We start from the raw sequence: 19,175 nt of genomic DNA, 5'->3' as shown, positions 1-19,175 counted from the left end.
AGGCGGGAATGGACTTACTCTTTCACCCACCCCATCCCCGATCCCCATTAGTAAAATAACTAAAATACCTTTAGGGATGGCCGTGGACAGAGGAGAAACAAGGCCGGGTCCTGCCTTGCCCCATTTGGACTAGGAATGAAAGACATGAAACTGAAATGGAGGCAGGAATGAAGGTTAAAATCAAAACCTATGCGGGTACAGAGGCGGGAATGGACTTACTCTTTCACCCACCCCATCCCCGATCCCCATTAGTAAAATAACTAAAATACCTTTAGGGATGGCCGTGGACAGAGGAGAAACAAGGCCGGGTCCTGCCTTGCCCCATTTGGACTAGGAATGGAAGACATGAAACTGAAATGGAGGCAGGAATGAAGGTTAAAATCAAAACCCCTGCAGGGATGAAGGGCAGAATTTTGAGACAAGGCGGGAGTGGAGACCTTGTCCCCCGCCTCCGCCCCGGTCCATTGCCATTCCTAGTTTTTCACTTTTGCATTGTGATGTTGATGAAGTAAACAGAGGTGATCTCCACCCCGCCCCCCCCCCCCCCCCACCCCCCCAAACGACACACAAACAAAAAGGGAGAGGTGATCCTTCTGGTTACGATGACATGAAAGTGGGAAGGCCGGTTGGATGTGTTCCTCTCTTGTTTATTTTCTTGTCAATCCAAATATTCATTCATTTGATGATTATAGTCCACAGAAAAGTCGAATGGACCTCAGTAGGTTGAAAAAGGCTCAGAAGCTCATCTGGTTTCGAATGCTACTGAGTACACCTTAATTCATTGATGATCTGTTTCAGGTTTTCCCCTTAATGTTGAATAGTTTCAACCTTAAAATAGTCTCGCTCTGTGGTTTGATTGCTTCTTATTTTTGCTTCAATTGATTGGCCAATTTGACAATGAACAGAAAGGGAGAATTTTGAGAACACTAAAAGGGAATGATAAATTTGAAAAAAGAAAGTGATAAAAGCTTAAAATTTTGATTGCCAGATTACCTTTCACAACAAAATGGGAAGGCTGAGCTTAAGGTTTTCGGGTCATGATTAGAATTCATAGAATGATTGGGGTTGGTCTCTCTGTGTGGCTTCAGATAATTTTTGATGAAATCCATGGCTCGTAAATAAAATTTCAAATTTTTTGTTTTATAACATTTTTTTGTTGCATGCAAATAATGACTTTGTACAAGATTATCAAAAAATATAAAAACTAGAGCTTAAAAAAATTTACAAAAAATGTAACAAATATATAAAGAAATAAAAATATACATTTTTATCTTATCAACGCTTTTTTATAGGCTAGCCAGTTTGGGAAAAAGAAGTTGGTGCAATTTTCATGGCCACCTATAAAGTTGTTAGCACACTTCTCCAAAAAGTCACTTCAACATCTCTCTCTCTCTCTCTCTCTCTCTCTCAAGAGCGCGCGCTAGGCAATGCAGTGTATATCATGCACTTGATGGATTAGAAATCATAAACTTGTTCATAGAAAAGGGTTCATATTTTTCTAAGCATGACTGTTTTTCCTTCAATGCTGCTGGATCAACTTATGCATGCTTCTACAGGTGCTCTTACATATGTATGTGCAGCTCCACAATTATGCATCACTTGTGGATGCAAGCAACCGAAGCCCAAGTCGAATTCCCAGTGCCATATGCAACTCAAGGTTTGTGCATCACCTAGCAACCGAAGCAAAAGCCGAATTTTGCATGCAGAGCAGCAAGCAGATCATGCTATGAAGCTAGAAACCCTAGTTCATTGGCAATGGAATGTAACTAGTACCTCGCCGAATTCAGAATTGATCATAATTCTTCGTCAAAATCAATCCCAGATCCAGGTAACAACCATCTGTTTCGATTGTCAGAAAACAACTGCTTATCATCTTTGTGTCCAAGGCTGAATACCATCGCCAAGAAAACAAACAGATTTTAAGACAATCCAGATGACTGGGATGCCTCGGAATCCTTTGGAACGAACACAGGAAACTGATCAGACCCTCTTCCTCTCCCCATTCTTCCCTCCTGAAACCGTGAACCTGATGCACTTTCTTGAACAGGTCTTGATAAGCCACGTTGTCTAGAACTTTCTGTTGCATCCGCCATTAACAGTGGACCACCAAAGAAGATAGACTGCTCTGTGCAAACTAGGTTCTGTGTCTGCATTGATGTTCCTGAAAATGTCTTTGATTGTTCCTCTGTGCCTGAGAGCTTGCAAGGAGAACGCTTCAGGGGATCTGGATTCGAAATTGCAGAAGCAGATGTAACTTCTGTTCCCATAATTTGAGAGGAGCTGGATCTGTTTCCCAGGGGATGGTTATCTCCACCAGACGGTAGAACTGATACATATCGACCTGCTGCCGGATCCCAGAAGACAGAAGGCCTTTGGTTGTCTTTGATATTGCCCCTATTCTTTCTCACCGGCCTTTCATCGAGACTATGGCTTACAATACTTTCATGGGCATCATTCGTCTTAGTTGACCATGGGGATCGATCAGCAGATGATTGATATATCGGGTTGAAATGTTCTCTATTGGCCATTGGTCTCCCCACTGTGAATGTCATCCTGTCAGCATCAGGAGAGGCAGCAGGCAGCTCTAACGGCAGCGGACTGAGAGCAGCTGAGTTATTTGTATGGGCAGGACTGCTGAAACTGCTGACACTCCGAGTTCCTGCTTCAATATCATCCCTACTAGCCCGACTTGGGGGGTATGAATTCTTCAAAGATAACCTAAGGCTACTTTTAGTATCCCTGGGGAGACCAAGATCTGTGCTGACACTGCTCGCACCACTAGCATTTCCACTTGAACAGTATCCTGAATCAGGATGCTGACGTGTACTGATTGGTCGAAGCACAGATGATGAAGCTCTAGCTTTTGCAGCTGCTCTCATTGCCTCATTGGAATCCAATTTAGCTAATTTCCAAGCACTAATTCTGACCTGCCGTTTGGGTAATCTATTTTCCCTGTCTGGGAAACCAACAGCATCCGGATCAACGGTTGAGGGAACCCTTCCAGGATCTAAATGAGGGATTATCTCATCCTGGAATTATACTACCATAATGAGTTTCATGACAAAAATTTCAAAACAAAAAAGCACTCGGATTAAACTAAAGAGAATGAAATGCATTATTTCACACATTCGCCCAACCAACACTAGAGGAGGTTATGCACTGGCTAGAATGCATGACTGCGACTTTGCTGGACTCACAGATAACATCATGACATTAAAAGTAGTTTGGGATGCATTTCTGCTGTTCAGAAAATGAGACATTATCAATTCAGGGAAGTGGAAAGAAAAAAGAGTGCTGCAAGTTCCTTATTCAAAATAAAAAAATTTAGAAAATGATAATCATGGGTATACATGGCATTTGTAATTTTGTGGAATTATGACACTGACAGTTTTAACCATTTTTAAGCAATCAAGACTCGTTAAATAATGGTGATTTGGCAGCCTTTTGCTTTGGAAAAATAAAAAAGCATGAAATTTTGCCAGTTGGAAGACGAGCACCGATTGACGTGTTATCTAATTAATGCAGAGAAACACGAAGTTTCTCAGTGTGTGGAAAAGCTAAAACCTTCTGATATTATTTGAGAACAAAAATTCCTGTTGGACCAATGAACCTAGAGTCACTGAAACTGTTGGGACTTGGTCAGCGGCTGACAACTAACTTGATTCATGCCACGCTAACCATACTAATTCAATATGAATTTAACAGCAGCCTTGGGAGCTATGTTACATGGATACTCTATTTTGGCCCCTCTATTGTTCCCTTGTATACTATTCATACTGGAAACTTCATAAAAATGGCTGTGTCCCAGTATCCGCAGCCGTATTCATGTGACAGCTCAGGAGTCACGAGGAGCTGCATGAGGACATCAAATCACTGTTAACTCAGACTTCAGTCCTGTTGGAGGCTCAAATAGGTGGCCTGTGAAGTCCTCATGACAAGACAAACTAGCCCACATGCATGAAAAAATAGAAATGCATAGACTTGAATATAGAATACCTGATCCACGAATACTCTTGGAGGTGTACACCATGAACCCTTATATTGCAGCCCAAGAGAACTTCCTCCACTTAAGCCAGTTGCAGCTGAACTTGTTGGCGAAAGTGGTACACTTTGCTGATCTCCATCTACAGAGGGACCAGGTGGCTCACTTTGTGTTCTCATTGCCACCACATACTCATAAGTGGTGATACCCTGTTGATTAAAAAAATCGTACTGAATAGAATATTAATGGTGTAGAGAGAGAGAGAGAGTTTTGCAAAGAATTTTCACCAAAGGAGACCTTTCGGATCAGTATCATATGGAAAAAGAACAGTTCTCCCAGAGGTATAGAAGCAAGTAATGATACAGCCGTACATAAAGCCTGCCAAAAAGACACCAATGAGAAAAAAGCTAATACTCAGAGCAAGAATAAGCTTATTAATAAAGATAAACATGAATTATGTGATGATCAGTATATCAAACAATCAATATGGAGGCTGGATAACAGCAAAAATATTGTCTTTTCTAATTTATCATGTTTTCAAAGGATTTTTTTAATCCAATAGTACTGCAATAAATTGGGAAAAAGCTTCAAAATAAAAACATCATGTCAAATCATAATCATATGTAGATATCCTCATGGAATTTTTATTTTTAATTTTTCAACTTACTGTTAGTTAAAAAAACTCTTGAGATTTTCTGGACAAAAACACTTTTTTACTCCAAGAAAAACCCTCACCGATGTCATTATGCGACTATGGACTGGATAAGAAACATGAGAAGCTTTAATCAGTCTAAAGAAATGACAAGGACTGCTGCATGAATAGGTACCCGCAATGCCAAGGCAAGTTAATAAATAATGCCTTTGAAAAGCATAAGTGCCTCTAGATGATTCATCGCATTAAGGGCCCATTTATTTCATTCCCATGGGCGGGAAGGGCGGCCTTCCATGGGAAAAGGCATGGTTTTTCTGAAAAATCAAGACAGCTTAGCCATCCCAGAATGCTTTCATATGGGGGGTGGAAGGATTTGCACATCAAAAGTGGTAGGTGTTGGGAAAAACTGGCGCCCACTTGTGCCAGCATGGCATTTTCCCACCATGATGATTTGATGTTTGTCTCACATATGGTGGGAATGGGAGGCAAAGGAATGACAGCTAAGAAATTTCCTATGAAAATTGCATGAAACAAACGGGCCTTAAGTATTTCAATACACAAATATTAGAAACCTGAAGTGCGTAATAACTCAAAAACAAGAGGATACAAGCTGAGGTGAAAATACTGAAGATTATTATAGAGAATTTGTACATGAAAGTATCCAAGCAGAAAAAAACCAATGAGTAGTTTGATGCTCAACCACTGTGATCACTGCTGCGATCTGAAGGCAAATATGATTTTGGGAAGTAAATAACAATGTTTCTCTGGGTGTTTGCTTCGGATTCTTATGACAACATAATACAGTAAAATTCTTAAAGATAGTGATGATTGCAATCAAATACCCAATTCCATTTTTAGATTATGAAATCATTCTTTGAGTTCAAGGCAAGAATATGGTTTGTATAGAATATAGGATAATTTCCGTTCACATGCTAGCTTTGACCTTATGCTTTCAGAAGAAAGCAGGCTACCTTGCATAAATATGAAAATATTATGAAACAATGGTTGTTTTATAGTATTTTGCCACTCCAATAGAAATGGATAATTCCAGAGAAAAATACAATGAACCATTGCAGAACATAATGCAAACAAAAGCATGATATCATACTCTAGACTATATCCATCAAAATTAGTAGGAAACAACTAGTGGGAATATAGGATGAAACATAAGAAACCCTAGTGCATCTATTGTGCCTCACTAAAACTCCAAATTTAAAGCACACTTAAAGAGTTCCAAAATTCAAATAGCTCCTTCTAATGTACTAATTTCATGTGAGGAGATTCTGTAATTTTATAAAAGCTGAGAAAGGGGTACATCCAATCGTAGTCACAAATATCAGCAATGTTTTAAATTTATTGTGATTTTTCAATATTATTCTCTCATATTTGACTGAATGCTTCACCGCCTACAATTTGTAATATTCAAAAAACTTGGAAAAATTATTCACCATTTAGCAAGTGGTTGCAATGGAGAAAATATACACAACAAAGAGAATGTTGCACTCTCAAAATTTGAAGGAAATTCTTCTTGAAAACAAAAACAGGAAACACCATGAGAAGCTCACACATACCACAACTGTAGCAAATGGAGCCCGGGAAAACCCATTACCAAGCCTATCAACTATCTGATTTTCAGTTTCCTTTTTGTCGACAAAACATTGGACAAGGACCGCAACACCAACCCCACACTCAACCGCAAGCTGTCAAAAGTAGTGCATGAGTAACACGTCACAAAATCCAAATAAGTACAATGTTGGATGGCATACTCAAAATTTATATCAACATCACAGGTGAAAGATCACGGGAACTTAAAAATTTGACATGTTATACTTACCCAAACAAGACTGCTGGCCATTAAGGCAATAAAAGTAATATAGTTTTTCCTCCCCACACAATTATTCAACCACTGCATGAAAAAAGTGGATCTCATCAACCGAATGAACACCAAATATGTGTAAAACATTCATTATTTGGAAATTTAAAGAAACAAACTACCCATTACATACACGGCAATGGTGATCAAAACCATCCACACATTTGTCACAACTTCTGCAATGCTTGCTAAACTTCCGCACCTGAAGAACAGTAAAAATCACAATAATGTAAAGGAAGCACCAAGCAGATCATTAACAAGATAAAGGTTTAAGAGTTAAATAACAAGCAACTTTGAATCCGTTGGATAAGCAATCAAAAGGATTAGCAACTGACAATCATAAAACACTAACTTTGACTGCGAAGACAAACAAATCCCCTGAAATTATTAAGGAAGCATATGTAATAAAGTAGACTTAGATGGTGAACTGATCTGCAATTGGACAGTACACAAGTTGGGGACAAACACTGAAGCAACTATAAAGGCTTAGATAAAGCCCTGAAAGACTATGGCAGGTCACAAATAAGCAAATATCAAAACACTCTCGGAAATTGGAATCAATATTAACCTAGGATACTTGCCCATACAGGTCTAGCATACGACAGATCATTGAGCCTGAGCCTTTGAATAATAGTACTTGTGTGATGAGAAATTGAAAATATTATACAAATTTAGATACATCTTGGCAGAATTTCTTAATAAGATAGATCAATTCCTAGTAAGCCTATCATTATTTACCAGGATCAGGGGTCAAACATCGCTTAACAGCTCTAATATGGTTCAAGTTCATCCTAGTACAAAGAATTTTGAGTAACCAATTAACACTATTATAAGATATCTCCAATCATGTGGTCTCTCAATATGAAATCTAAGGAGAATGCCATTTTATGTGTGTCCAAGGCTCTAAAATCAACTTTTAACAGTTACAGAAGAGTACTATAGCCCCTAAAGGAGGAACTACCAACCACCACTACAAAACGCATAGGATTTGCGCCAAATCCATCTGTATAGCATTCTGCACTATGCTTTAGGGGAATGCTATAAGCTCCTCACTATGCTTTAGGGGAGTCAAGTATTTTGCAAAGGGAACTAAACCTAGTGAACAGAATCTGGTCTCTAAATCAAGGATAATGTACAAAAGAACCAACAAACTGTGACCACCTCTGATCCCTCTCTTTTTCCAAAAGATCGAACTCAGGCAGATCCACCACTTTTCATCATCATAAGCCTTGCTCGAGATCTCTTAAGGCTCAAGTCACTCAACCTTTCTCATCCTCAATGTTCCGTGGAGGCCTATATGATAAGAAAAAAGACTGATGAGTGTGTTCTACAATGAGCTTTTGAACTACATTATCGACAATCGAAAACACCATTTAATTCTGCCAGAAGTTGAAGTCATGAAGGCCCTTACAAAAAGTGTCTTCAGGCTACCTTCACCACATACTTGGAACAATTCCAACTTAAGGCAACCTCAGTGGTAACCTATTCCAATCCTCCAATTAAACCCTTAACGCTATGAAGTGCAAGTTTCTCGGAGTTCCAAACCTTCCATAAAACCCTTAATCGAGCTTTATGAATTGCAAGTTCTCTGAAGAGGATTGAAATTGCAATGTTGAATGTAAACAGCAAATGATATTTCCGTAGTCTGTCACTGTTAAATTTGCAGGAATTGTTTATGATTGATAAACACTCTTGGAAGGTTGCTGGCTATCTACCTCCTCAGATATCTAACTGACATGTATTGTATTGATTTCTCTTCTTTTTTTATAATATTTTCTTTATCAACTTCCAAAAAGAGGGAAAGAATCCTCTGTTGCAGCCAAGTAAGAATTGATGGCAGCCTATATCTGTATAAAGTGTAGCTTGCATCTTCAACAGATTCTATAGCACAATTACCAATAAGTCTCACAAAAACATTGGTTAAGGGTTTTCTCTAGATAAAAAGTGGGTTTTCTTGAGAAAATTAGGGAGAACCTGAGGAATTTTCAAGTCATTGTTAAAAACAAAAGTTTCCAAAGGCATAAGAATAGCCCATGCAAATGTAGGTTATCATCCTTCCTATTAGGGATGGCAGTGGAGGGGAAAACGGGGCCCTGCCCCACCCCGCCTCACCCTGTTTGGACTGGGGATGAAGGACATGAAACCGGGATGGAGGCAGGGATGAAGGTTAAAACCAAAACCCATGCAAGGATGGAGGTGGGGATGGACTTACGCTTTCCCCCGCCCCACCCTGCCCCTGATCCCTGTTAGTAAAATAACTAAAATACCTTTAGGGATGGCAGTGGACCGGGGAGAAACGGGGCCCAGCCCTGTTTGGACCGGGGATGGAGGACATAAAGCCGGGATGGAGGTTAAAATCAAAACACGTGCGGGGATGAAGTCGAAGATGGAGGGTAGAATTTTGAGATGGGGCGGGGGTGGAGACCTTGTCCCCCACCTCCGTCCCAGTCCACTGCCATCCCTACTTCCTATGCAACCCTGTGAATAATGCAAATAAAGATAAGCCCAACTTCTAGCCAAAAAATATATATGGCTATCCAAAATAAAACTAACAAAAGTTTGAAAATGCAACTTCAAATTACATTTAGGGAGATTCATTTAAAATCCTCACTTATAAATGAAGAAACAATTTAAGTAGCTTAAATAGTGAACTCAATGCCTTTGCTTCCATATTACACCATGTTGCCTTGGTTGGTGCATTCAATAATGTCAATATTCACAACAACAACTATGCCTTCATCCCAAAACAATAATGTCAATATTAAACACCTAAAATCATGCATCACAGCACCTGCCCCCAGAAGGAAAGTTTGCCCACAAATCCTCAAATATAATGCCAAGAAATAATTATGAACTACATTCTTCCCATGTGTGCATTGTGAAATTGTCTACGAAGAGACAATACGCATACAAGCATAAATACTTAAAAGAGAAGTGCACGAAGGCACTTTCACAACACTTGAACACAATACGCAAAAAGCGTAAAAATAATAAACATGCAATAATGCATGTGTTTCATAAAGAAGGAGGAAATGCTTGAGACTCTCAAGCTTAGGAAATACAAGGGGGGAACACCCCTATTTATACAAATGCAAGGAGGTGCAAAGGGGGGGCTCCCAAAGGAGTCGTTGGGAGCCCCCAACGGTCACATTTGTGACCGTTGGGGGCCCCCAACGACTCTATTGGGGGACCCCCAATGCATATTAAAAATATCAAAAAGAAAAAAGAAAAAAGAATTACAAAAAACAAAAAAGAAATTTACAACATATTCTAAAGGGGAATATGCGCAAAACAGGAAATGACAAAAATACCCTTTCGGGTAGAAAAATATATAAATATATATATTTATATAGAGAGAGATATATGTACATATAATATATTATATGTAAATATATCTCTATGTATATAAATATATATATTTATATTTACAATAATGATTTTTAAGAGCTACATTTTAACACCCCCCCTCAAACTTACGGTGTGATAACCGCAAGTTTGTCAAGAAGGAAATGAAATCTGGGCGAACATAGAGCTTTTGTGAAGAAGTCGGCAAGTTGATACTCAGATGTCACATATGGTAGATCAATGACCTTCTTCAAGTATTCCTCTCGGACATAATGACAATTCATCTCTATATGCTTTGTTCGCTCGTGAAAGGTGTGGTTCTTGGCAATGTAGATTGCACTTTTATTGTCACAGCATAGCTTTGTTGGTTCTTTGACAACTACTCCCATATCTTCCAAAAGACGTCGAATCCATACTATTTCCATGGTGGTAGATGCCATGGCTCTGTATTCGGCTTCAGTGGATGATAAGGAGACCTTCTGTTGCTTTTTACATCGCCACGAGATCAAAGATTCTCCTAAGAAAATACAAAAGCCAGTGGTGGAGTGACGGTTACTAGGGTCATCTCCCCAATCTGAGTCAGTATAAGCAAGCAATTTTAATTCAGAAGAAGAGGATAGCAATACTCCCTTATTCACCGTTCCCTTCAAGTATCTAATGATGCGAAGCACAACACTCATATGAACGGTTGTAGGAGCATGCTGAAACTGACTGGCGATGTATATAGCATGTGACAAATCGGGTCGAGTAATGTAAGATACATTAAAGAACCTACCAACTGCCTGTAGGGAGTAGGATCGGTTAGAGGAACACCATCGTCAATCTTCATTTTGGCTCCCACAACTTCAGGAGTTTCGCATACTTTGTCATCAGAAATCCCTGATCTGTCAATAATCTCACAAGCAAGTTTAGACTGAGATAGAAAATAACCACGTTGCGAATAGGCAACCTCAATTCCAAGAAAATATATCAGAAAACCTAAGTCTGACATCTCAAATTTTGAAGTCAAGACGGACTTAATACACTTGACTCCTTGAACATCATCACCTGTAATTAACATGTCATCAACATATAGTAACAATATTACAATCCCTGCTTTAGATTTTCTAGTAAATAAAGCAGTATCAGTATAACATGAGAAGAAACCATTTTCTAGCATTACACTGGTAAATCTGTCATACCAGGCTTTGGGGGCCTGTTTCAAACCATAAAGAGGCTTTCGAAGACGAAGAACTTTATCTTTAGGAATCTTCATGCCTGGTGGGGCTTCCATATATACCTCTTCGTTAAGGTCACCATTTAAAAAAGCATTTTTCACATCCATTTGAAAAATATTCCAATTTTTAATAAATGCAATAGTAATGAGGCATCTAACTGTAACCATTCAGGCTACAGGAGCAAAAGTTTTTTCATAATCGATTTCATACTCTTGCCCATACCCTTTTGCAACTAATCGAGCTTTATACCTTTCCAGGGATCCGTCGCTTTTAGTTTTAACTTTAAAAACCCATCGACAACCTATAGTTTTCTTTCCTATGGGTAGAGTTTGGAAATCCCAAGTTTCAGCCCTTTTGAGAGCACTAAGTTCTTTTTGCATGGCTTCTTGCCATTCTATACATTTTTTAGCTTCTTCAAAATTCCTTGGCTCAAAATAAGAGTGAATGCCACTAAGACAAGCCCTATACTGGGGTGAAAAGGAATCAAAAGAGACAAAACGAGTTGGTGGTCTCCTATTCCTCTCAGATCTTCGGTGATCGAGAGTAGGTACAAGCTCACTATATTGGTCAATGGCACTTCTAAAGGTGTCTTGGTTTCTACGGGAGTAGGTTATCGGATCACTTGAAATCCTGTTTTCTTGATCATTGAGAGGGTTATGTTCTTCGACATCACCATCATTTTCCTCATCGTGATCATCATCACTAAATATATCATCATTACTAGCCAATAAGTCAAAAAGGAATGAGTAATCAAAATTTTCTTGTTGAGAAACATTTTTTTCAAATCCACTCTCATTTTCTAAAAACATTACATTTCTAGAAACATATAACTTATCATCTCGAAGATCATAGCAACGAAACCCTTTTTGAGTTTCGGAATACCCAAGAAAGGCGCAGGGGATAGCTTTGGGAGAGAGCTTGTCATTTTTATCCGTAAGTATAAAACATTTACACCCAAAAACACGTAACCTATTATAATCAGGTTCAAGTTTATATAAGATCTCAAAAGGGGATATTTTTCCTAATATCCTAGATGGTAAGCGGTTTATCAGATAAACAGAAGCAAGGGCTGCTTCAGCCCAAAAGTTCTTAGGAATATTTTGAGAAATAAGCAGGGTCCTAGTGGTCTCAATGATATGCCTATGTTTTCTTTCGGCCAATCCATTCTGTTGAGGGGTTTTAGGACAAGACCTTTGATGAATAATTCTGTTATCCTCAAGATATGTTTTAAATTGGTTGGAGAGATATTCTCCTCCAGAATCACTTATAAAAATCTTTATATTACTATTGAATTGATTCTTGATCATTGAGTGGAAGGTTTTAAAACATGTAAAAACTTCATGTTTGTACTCTAGGAAATAGATCCATGAATACCTGGAGAAATCATCCACAAAAATAACATAGTAAGAAAAGCCTCCTTTTGAAACAACAGGTGCGGGTCCCCAAACATCGGAATGAACAATTTCAAATGTTTTAGATGAGAACATAGTTCTTTGCTTAAACGGTAAACTTTGCATTTTTTCGAGAATACAATCATTACAGGAAAATGAACTTTTACATAGATCCTTTGCAAAATGTAAATAAGATAACTTGGTGGCATTAGGATGACCAAGTCTTTTGTGCCATATGTTTATATCTTTGTTCCGGGCAACATTACAAAATGATTTTGGAACTTGGAGAGATTCCATATAGTATAAGTCTCCTTTTCTAAAGCCTTCCCCAATCAATTTCCCGGACCGGCGATCCTGTATTAAACATTTGTCACATGAAAATTTAATATCGCATCCATGGTCCGAGAGTTGAGAAACAGAGAGAAGGTTTAAGTTAAGTTTGGGTATAAATCTAATTTTTGGAATGGAAAAACCTTGAGTTTCAAAATTACCTATTCCTTTAATTTCAAGGGAGGTTCCATCCGCAGTGGAAACAAAGGATGGAGAAACATTTTTTAAAAAATCGGAAAGTGAAAACATGTTTGGGGACATATGAAAAGATGCACCTGAGTCCAAAAGCCAAGAGACTTTACCTGGAATGGAAGAGGTAGACACGGCGGCACCGGATGTAGCTCCCTTGAGAAGAGGTTGAAGGGCTTCCACTATTTGATTCAACGAGAGTGACCCACTTGATGATGCCTCTTCCTTTTGTGGTACACCGGTGGTGGCCATAGCGAGAAGCCTCTTCCATTTGGGACATACGGGCTTGATATGCCCCGGTTCCTTACAAAAGTGACAAATAGTCTTGCTATAGTCTCTCTTTCCTCTTTGTCCACCATCTCCTCCTTGATTTTGGAATTTGAAATGAGGAGGACGATAGGTCTTTACATTATTTCCGGGTCTTAATACGGCATTGACCTCATTGTTCTCTTCATGATTACAAGGAACCACAAGAACATTTGATCCTTGTTTACATAAACTCATACGAGTTTCCTCACCACTTAATTTGGTGAGAACATCTTCAAGAGATGGAGGAGTAAATGAGGATAGAAGGGATGACCTTATTTGCTCAAATTCGGGTCTTAACCCATTCAAAAAATTGAAGAACCGATCTTCTTCAAGTTGCTTGTGGCGGAGTTCAATTGCCTCTCCACTCCATTTTGGTTCAAGCATGGAAAGCTCATCCCAAATGGAGGAAAGGTCGGCATAATATTCCCTTATGGACATTTCACCTTGAGTAAGGGAGAGGGCCTTCTTTTGAAGGTAATACTTATGGGATAGATCTCTTGATGTATGCACTTTCTCGAGATAATGCCACGCTTCCATTGCTTTCTTGAACTTGATAATGTTGGCATTAATCTTTGTTTCGACGGATGCGAAGAACCAAGAAAGAATCTTGAAGTTCTTCATTTCCCATTCGTCATGCTTCTTGGAGTATTCTTCAAGAGGTTTGATCATTTTCTCTCCCTCAAGAACCTTGATTTCATTTCCGTCCATCACGGTTATTTTGGGTTCCGGTTCCGGAATAGTGCCTTGCACATAACCCCATAATCCTTTACCTTTTATGTGAGCCTCCATGTTCCCGGCCCAAATATGGTAGTTGGACCCATTCAACTTGAAGCCAAGGGCGAAGTGAGACTCTTTTTCACCCATTAAGGAGTAAAGAAAAAGAGAAAGAGGCGTACCAACACAAGGTTTCAACTTCTAGCTTGCACAAGATCCTTCTAAAATATTTGAGAAGCAAGATCCACCACTTCAACTTCCAAGAATCCGAAGGCACGGTTTTTTAGGCACTCGAAAAAAGAAGAATCCCACGATCCTTAATCACCAACCGAGCTTTGATACCATGTGAAATTGTCTACGAAGAGACAATACGCATACAAGCATAAATACTTAAAAGAGAAGTGCACGAAGGCACTTTCACAACACTTGAACACAATACGCAAAAAGCGTAAAAATAATAAACATGCAATAATGCATGTGTTTCATAAAGAAGGAGGAAATGCTTGAGACTCTCAAGCTTAGGAAATACAAGGGGGGAACACCCCTATTTATACAAATGCAAGGAGGTGCAAAGGGGGGGCTCCCAAAGGAGTCGTTGGGAGCCCCCAACGACTCTATTGGGGGACCCCCAATGCATATTAAAAATATCAAAAAGAAAAAAGAAAAAAAGAATTACAAAAAACAAAAAAGAAATTTACAACATATTCTAAAGGGGAATACGCGCAAAACAGGAAATGACAAAAATACCCTTTCGGGTAGAAAAATATATAAATATATATATTTATATATAGAGAGATATATGTACATATAATATATTATATGTAAATATATCTCTATGTATATAAATATATATATTTATATTTACAATAATGATTTTTAAGAGCTACATTTTAACATGCATGTTATCATAGTGCAAGATGTCACAAATCAAACTCAAGGGCACTTAACAGGCAATTTCACATCCAGGAAATTGATCGTATAGCAGCCAAGATCTGTATGGAAGCACCAATAGAAGTATCAAAGGTTGAAATTTCACATCGATGAGGCCAAAAAATCGATTGTGCACAGAATTGACTGTAGCAGATACATGCCCCCAAGATACCACTCTAAATACATCAGCTACACAAATCTTGACTAAGCCTCAAAACTAATAAAAGGAAATGGATAAATGAGAACCTAAAGCACTTGTGCTCTAAGATACTATTTCTGGAATGACACCCAAGTGTAACCATTGTGATAATCCACAGCATTAACTACACAATCTTGCATATTAATGCCATTTTCACTAATTTTTGTTAATATTAAATAGTACAGCAATAGGACCAACAATTAAATCAGAAAATCCAATGATTCTTGTTAATTACCAAGAAATCTTTCCTTCAGACTTTGCTTAGACAGCCAACAAAGAACTAAGATACCAAAATTCACAATATTAACAAGAGAAAATATCAAAGTTTATCAAGATGTCATTGTATTAATAGCTATTGAAGTTTGCACTGCTACAAAATAACTAAAATGTATAATGCCCTAATAAAAATAACTTAAAGCCAAAAATAAAATGGCAAATGCAACATGATGTTTCCATGAAAGCAGATTCATAGTGATAAAAGGTTTACAATCCATAAAGATCAGGGATCAATTATCAATCAAAAATACCAAAAAAAGAAGAACAAAAAAGCTTCAATACGTGAAATTATTTGGAACAGTAGAAAACGAGATGCCATATGTACCTCTGCATTGCACAATGTGCAGAATAGGGCATCTTCTTCATTGGCTTGTTGCTGATTAACATCTTCATTTTTCCAGCAATCTTCTTTCACCAGCCACCCACAGAAGAAGCCTCTAATGCAAGAACAACAACAAGATTTCTGCTTCACAGAATTTTCTGAGTACCTTGGCTCTATATTTTCAGGTTCTCCCAGAGAAGGTTTTTTACCTGATTTACATATTCACATAGTGTTTATAAGTATGAGCGTTGACTCATCAGCAGTTTAGGGAAACAACTGACCAGGCAAACTAATATTGATTTTACCAGCCAATTGTTCATCAGGGCTTATTAAGATGCCTGGATCTGCAGGATCAATAGCTGTGCATCGAACATACAATATAAAAACCAAGAGTGCCTGAAAAGTTTTGAAGAGCACAAAGAAAATGAAAATCATGTACAATATTTTCCTTGACAAACGGCCATCCAAAATGAAAGTGGTGAGCAATTAAGACAGGTTTCCCCTTACCACTGGAGTATAAACTCCTATTGCCACATATTCAAACACATTCTTGCCAAGAAATGGTGCAAAAAAGGCATAGAATGAAACAGCCAGCAAGAAGAACACGGTTATAGCTACAACCTGTCAGCAACAAAGTCATGAGAAATGACAAGCATAAGATGCAAGAAAACATGACAAAAATTTGAACATGTAAAGGGTGAAGTTTTCTCATACTAAATAGTGATACGAATTAAATTAAGGACCCTTTATTAAGAAACGTTACTCATCCACTTGGCCATAACAGTTCAAATTTCATGAGGGGCTTGTTTGTGGTTGGGAAAACATTGGTTAAATTCAGTTCAGAACTCTCTTATAGACACCATCTGTTTCTTCACGTTTTTTGGGTGGATTAAACCCTGTGAGTATGATCTGCATAGTTTGTTTAGTCAAAATATATTTCGGATTATGCAACCATGTTGTGTAACCAGGTTTTTTAAGAGCTTCAAAACACCAATGGCTCACAAGCACTGTAGGCTGCCTTCTTCAGAACCCCTTGCCGCATTCCCATACGTCCATCTTGAGAGGGATAGCTTTATTGCACTGTCTAGCATGCTTTCTTCAGAGTATCTTATATGCCTGCATTTGAATGAGATGTTCTAAATTCCAAGTAATTTTGCTTATCTGTAGCTGGTTGAGAAAGACCCAGAAGCTGCCATCGTTCTGTTCTGGAAGGCCATCAATGCAGGGGGACCGCGTCGACAGTGCTCTGAAAGACATGGCTGTTGTGGTATTTTACTATATTAAGACCATGGTCAGATTTTATAAGACAGAAATAAAAATCTGAATAAATCTTGTCTAATTCGTGGGCTCAGTCAGTGCGCTACTTTTAGACAACAACCGCCCTTTAAAACAAGCATCAATCTCCCGTTGATGTTATAGATCACACAGCCATATACTTTCGAAAGCCTACAGCTTTAACCATAATTTAAAAAAATAAGAATGGTTAACAGAAACAAAAAACAACAAAATGAAACAAGGAGAGGCTAATATAAGATGGATCACCAAATGATCAATATGGTATACAAAGGGAATACATTAAAACGGGACACAAATGAACTCACTAAATGGGTATAATGCCACACACAAAATGCAGTGGGTACCCAAGTGAAAGATCAAAACCATTGGTTCAGCAAAGAAATAACGCAAACCATCAAATGGGTAAATACTTCCCAACAAATCAGTGATGATAACAACCAGAATACCTGAAACGTGTGAGCAGGGAGTTGCCATCCATGACGCCTCGCCATGATCGCCGAGGACACAGTTGACAACCAACAAACAGCATCACCTCTCTCTCTCTCTCTCTCTCTCTCTCTCTCTCTCTCTCTCTCTCTCTCTCTCACCTTATTTTAAGATCTCAGAAACACAGACAGGCTTCTTCTCGTGATTCTCTTAGCCAGAATTCCATGACCCACATCAAACAAAAACTAAATCGTAGAAAAATAAAGATAAACACTGCACACCTCAATCCCCTCAATACAACCTTTGGGAGTCTGTATGAACCCCAAAAACCATGGTGGTCTCTCCCCCTCTCTCTCTCTCTCCCTAAAAATAAATGAAATAAGAAAAATAAAAAAGGAAATGAACACCTTTCCCCTCTTCCTTGTTAAATCTAAAAAGGAGGTAGGATTAAAGGGAGGGCTGCCCGGTTGTAGTAATTAATTGGAGCAAATTTTGACTTGGGCAAGTTGAGGCTGGAGTCATTACCAATTTACCATCTCTCTCTCTCTTTTCTCTCTCTCGTTGATAATCTCCCCGTTCTTGTTGTTACTATCAAATTATAGGCCCACAACTATCGGGTGATCACATTACCATTCTGTACATGTGCTGCAAGTCAACGACAGGAATAAGCTTCTCTTGTGAGAGTTTGGTTTAGGACAACTTTTTTGTTCTTTTCTTTTCGTATAATGTGGAAAAGAATCGGCCTCTTCGTATTGTATCTGTAAGAAATTCATTGGCAACTGACCTGATTTCGATTTTTTCAGATAAATAAAGTTATAAAAAATGCTACAAGTAGTTTTAATATTTTTAATACTTTTATGACATGTATCGCCAGATGGTTAAAAGTTGACTGATTCATTTTGATCCAGTTGAGAATCGGGATTGACGGATTCACTTGAATTGCAAGCCAAACGATTCAATGGCTGATACGATTTTAACATTGTTCATTGCTGCGAAAATCCCAAATCCCTTTGCATACCATTGACATAATAACTTTATCAAATATGAAGTAATGTCCTTGTAAAAGGGCACCATTTGAAAAATGTCTCATAATTTGCCAAATTATTCTTCATGTCTAAAATGTTTGATTCTTGACTTTTTTAAGATATTTTTGTTGTTCATATAAGCGAACTTGTAGATGTTCGCGTGATAGATACTGATGTTCACGTGATAGATACATACATCATTTGAAGGTCGCAACATCTCAATAAAAAGGAGATATGCATGAATATTTTGTGGATTTATTGCTACAAATAGAAGTTTGGATAACCCCTTTTGATTATAGATTAAATATGATTGAATTAATGTCTTAAACTTCTCTGTATCTACTTTTCTTCTTTTTCTCTCCTCTTTCCTTCCTCATCTATCTATTTTTCTTCTATATGATTAACATGAAGCCAAGCCTTCCTCAGTTGGTACTTCATACATTCTAAGAACTCAAGCCTTTCTTGTACCCTTGTCTTGCAGTGGAGTGATCCCTATCTTGAAAATCAATGTAAGAGCCCTATTAGTCATGGTTCTACTTATCAGGTTTCCTTACAAACGTATCTCAGGTATTTGTATCACTCTCTAGATTTCTATCATACATTAGGGACAATCCATATCATTTCCTAAAGTTGTCTAAGCTCCTAGGCCAAGATCGCACCGGAAGGAGCAATGTAGTCTCGTTTTATGGGCTATTTTAT

General features: G+C 38.3%; 1 protein-coding gene across 1 annotated transcript; it reads right to left on the bottom strand.

Annotated features, from left to right (window-relative positions):
* Positions 1–1,430: 1,430 nt before the first annotated feature.
* LOC149835776 (protein S-acyltransferase 21-like) lies at positions 1,431–17,874 on the bottom strand. Its single transcript, XM_090008741.1, has 10 exons — positions 17,472–17,874; positions 16,237–16,350; positions 16,035–16,125; positions 15,733–15,938; positions 6,641–6,709; positions 6,469–6,540; positions 6,206–6,334; positions 4,280–4,360; positions 3,997–4,191; positions 1,431–3,029 (listed from the first exon to the last, which is right to left on the bottom strand). Exons 1-10 carry the CDS (start codon positions 17,514–17,516, stop codon positions 1,920–1,922), a joined length of 2,112 nt encoding a protein of 703 aa, XP_089864867.1. The 5' UTR covers positions 17,517–17,874; the 3' UTR covers positions 1,431–1,919.
* Between the last annotated feature and the right edge of the window lie 1,301 nt (positions 17,875–19,175).

This window comes from Nuphar pumila, chromosome 6 (assembly GCF_984573655.1).
Source record: "Nuphar pumila chromosome 6, dmNupPumi1.hap1.1, whole genome shotgun sequence".
Classification (NCBI taxonomy): domain Eukaryota; kingdom Viridiplantae; phylum Streptophyta; class Magnoliopsida; order Nymphaeales; family Nymphaeaceae; genus Nuphar; species Nuphar pumila.
Note: the sequence above shows the minus strand (reverse complement) of the source record. Positions and strands in the feature narration are given on the sequence as shown.

Excerpts from the sequence above, each read along its gene's own strand:
- LOC149835776 (XM_090008741.1), bottom strand. The coding sequence starts at position 17,516 with ATGGCGAGGCGTCATGGATGGCAACTCCCTGCTCACACGTTTCAG. Across the intron at positions 6,335-6,468 it reads TGGCCAGCAGTCTTGTTTGG|CTTGCGGTTGAGTGTGGGGT; the intron begins GTAAGTATAACA and ends TACTTTTGACAG. Across the intron at positions 4,361-6,205 it reads CTCCATTTGCTACAGTTGTG|GCTTTATGTACGGCTGTATC; the intron begins GTATGTGTGAGC and ends TCTTTTTGGCAG.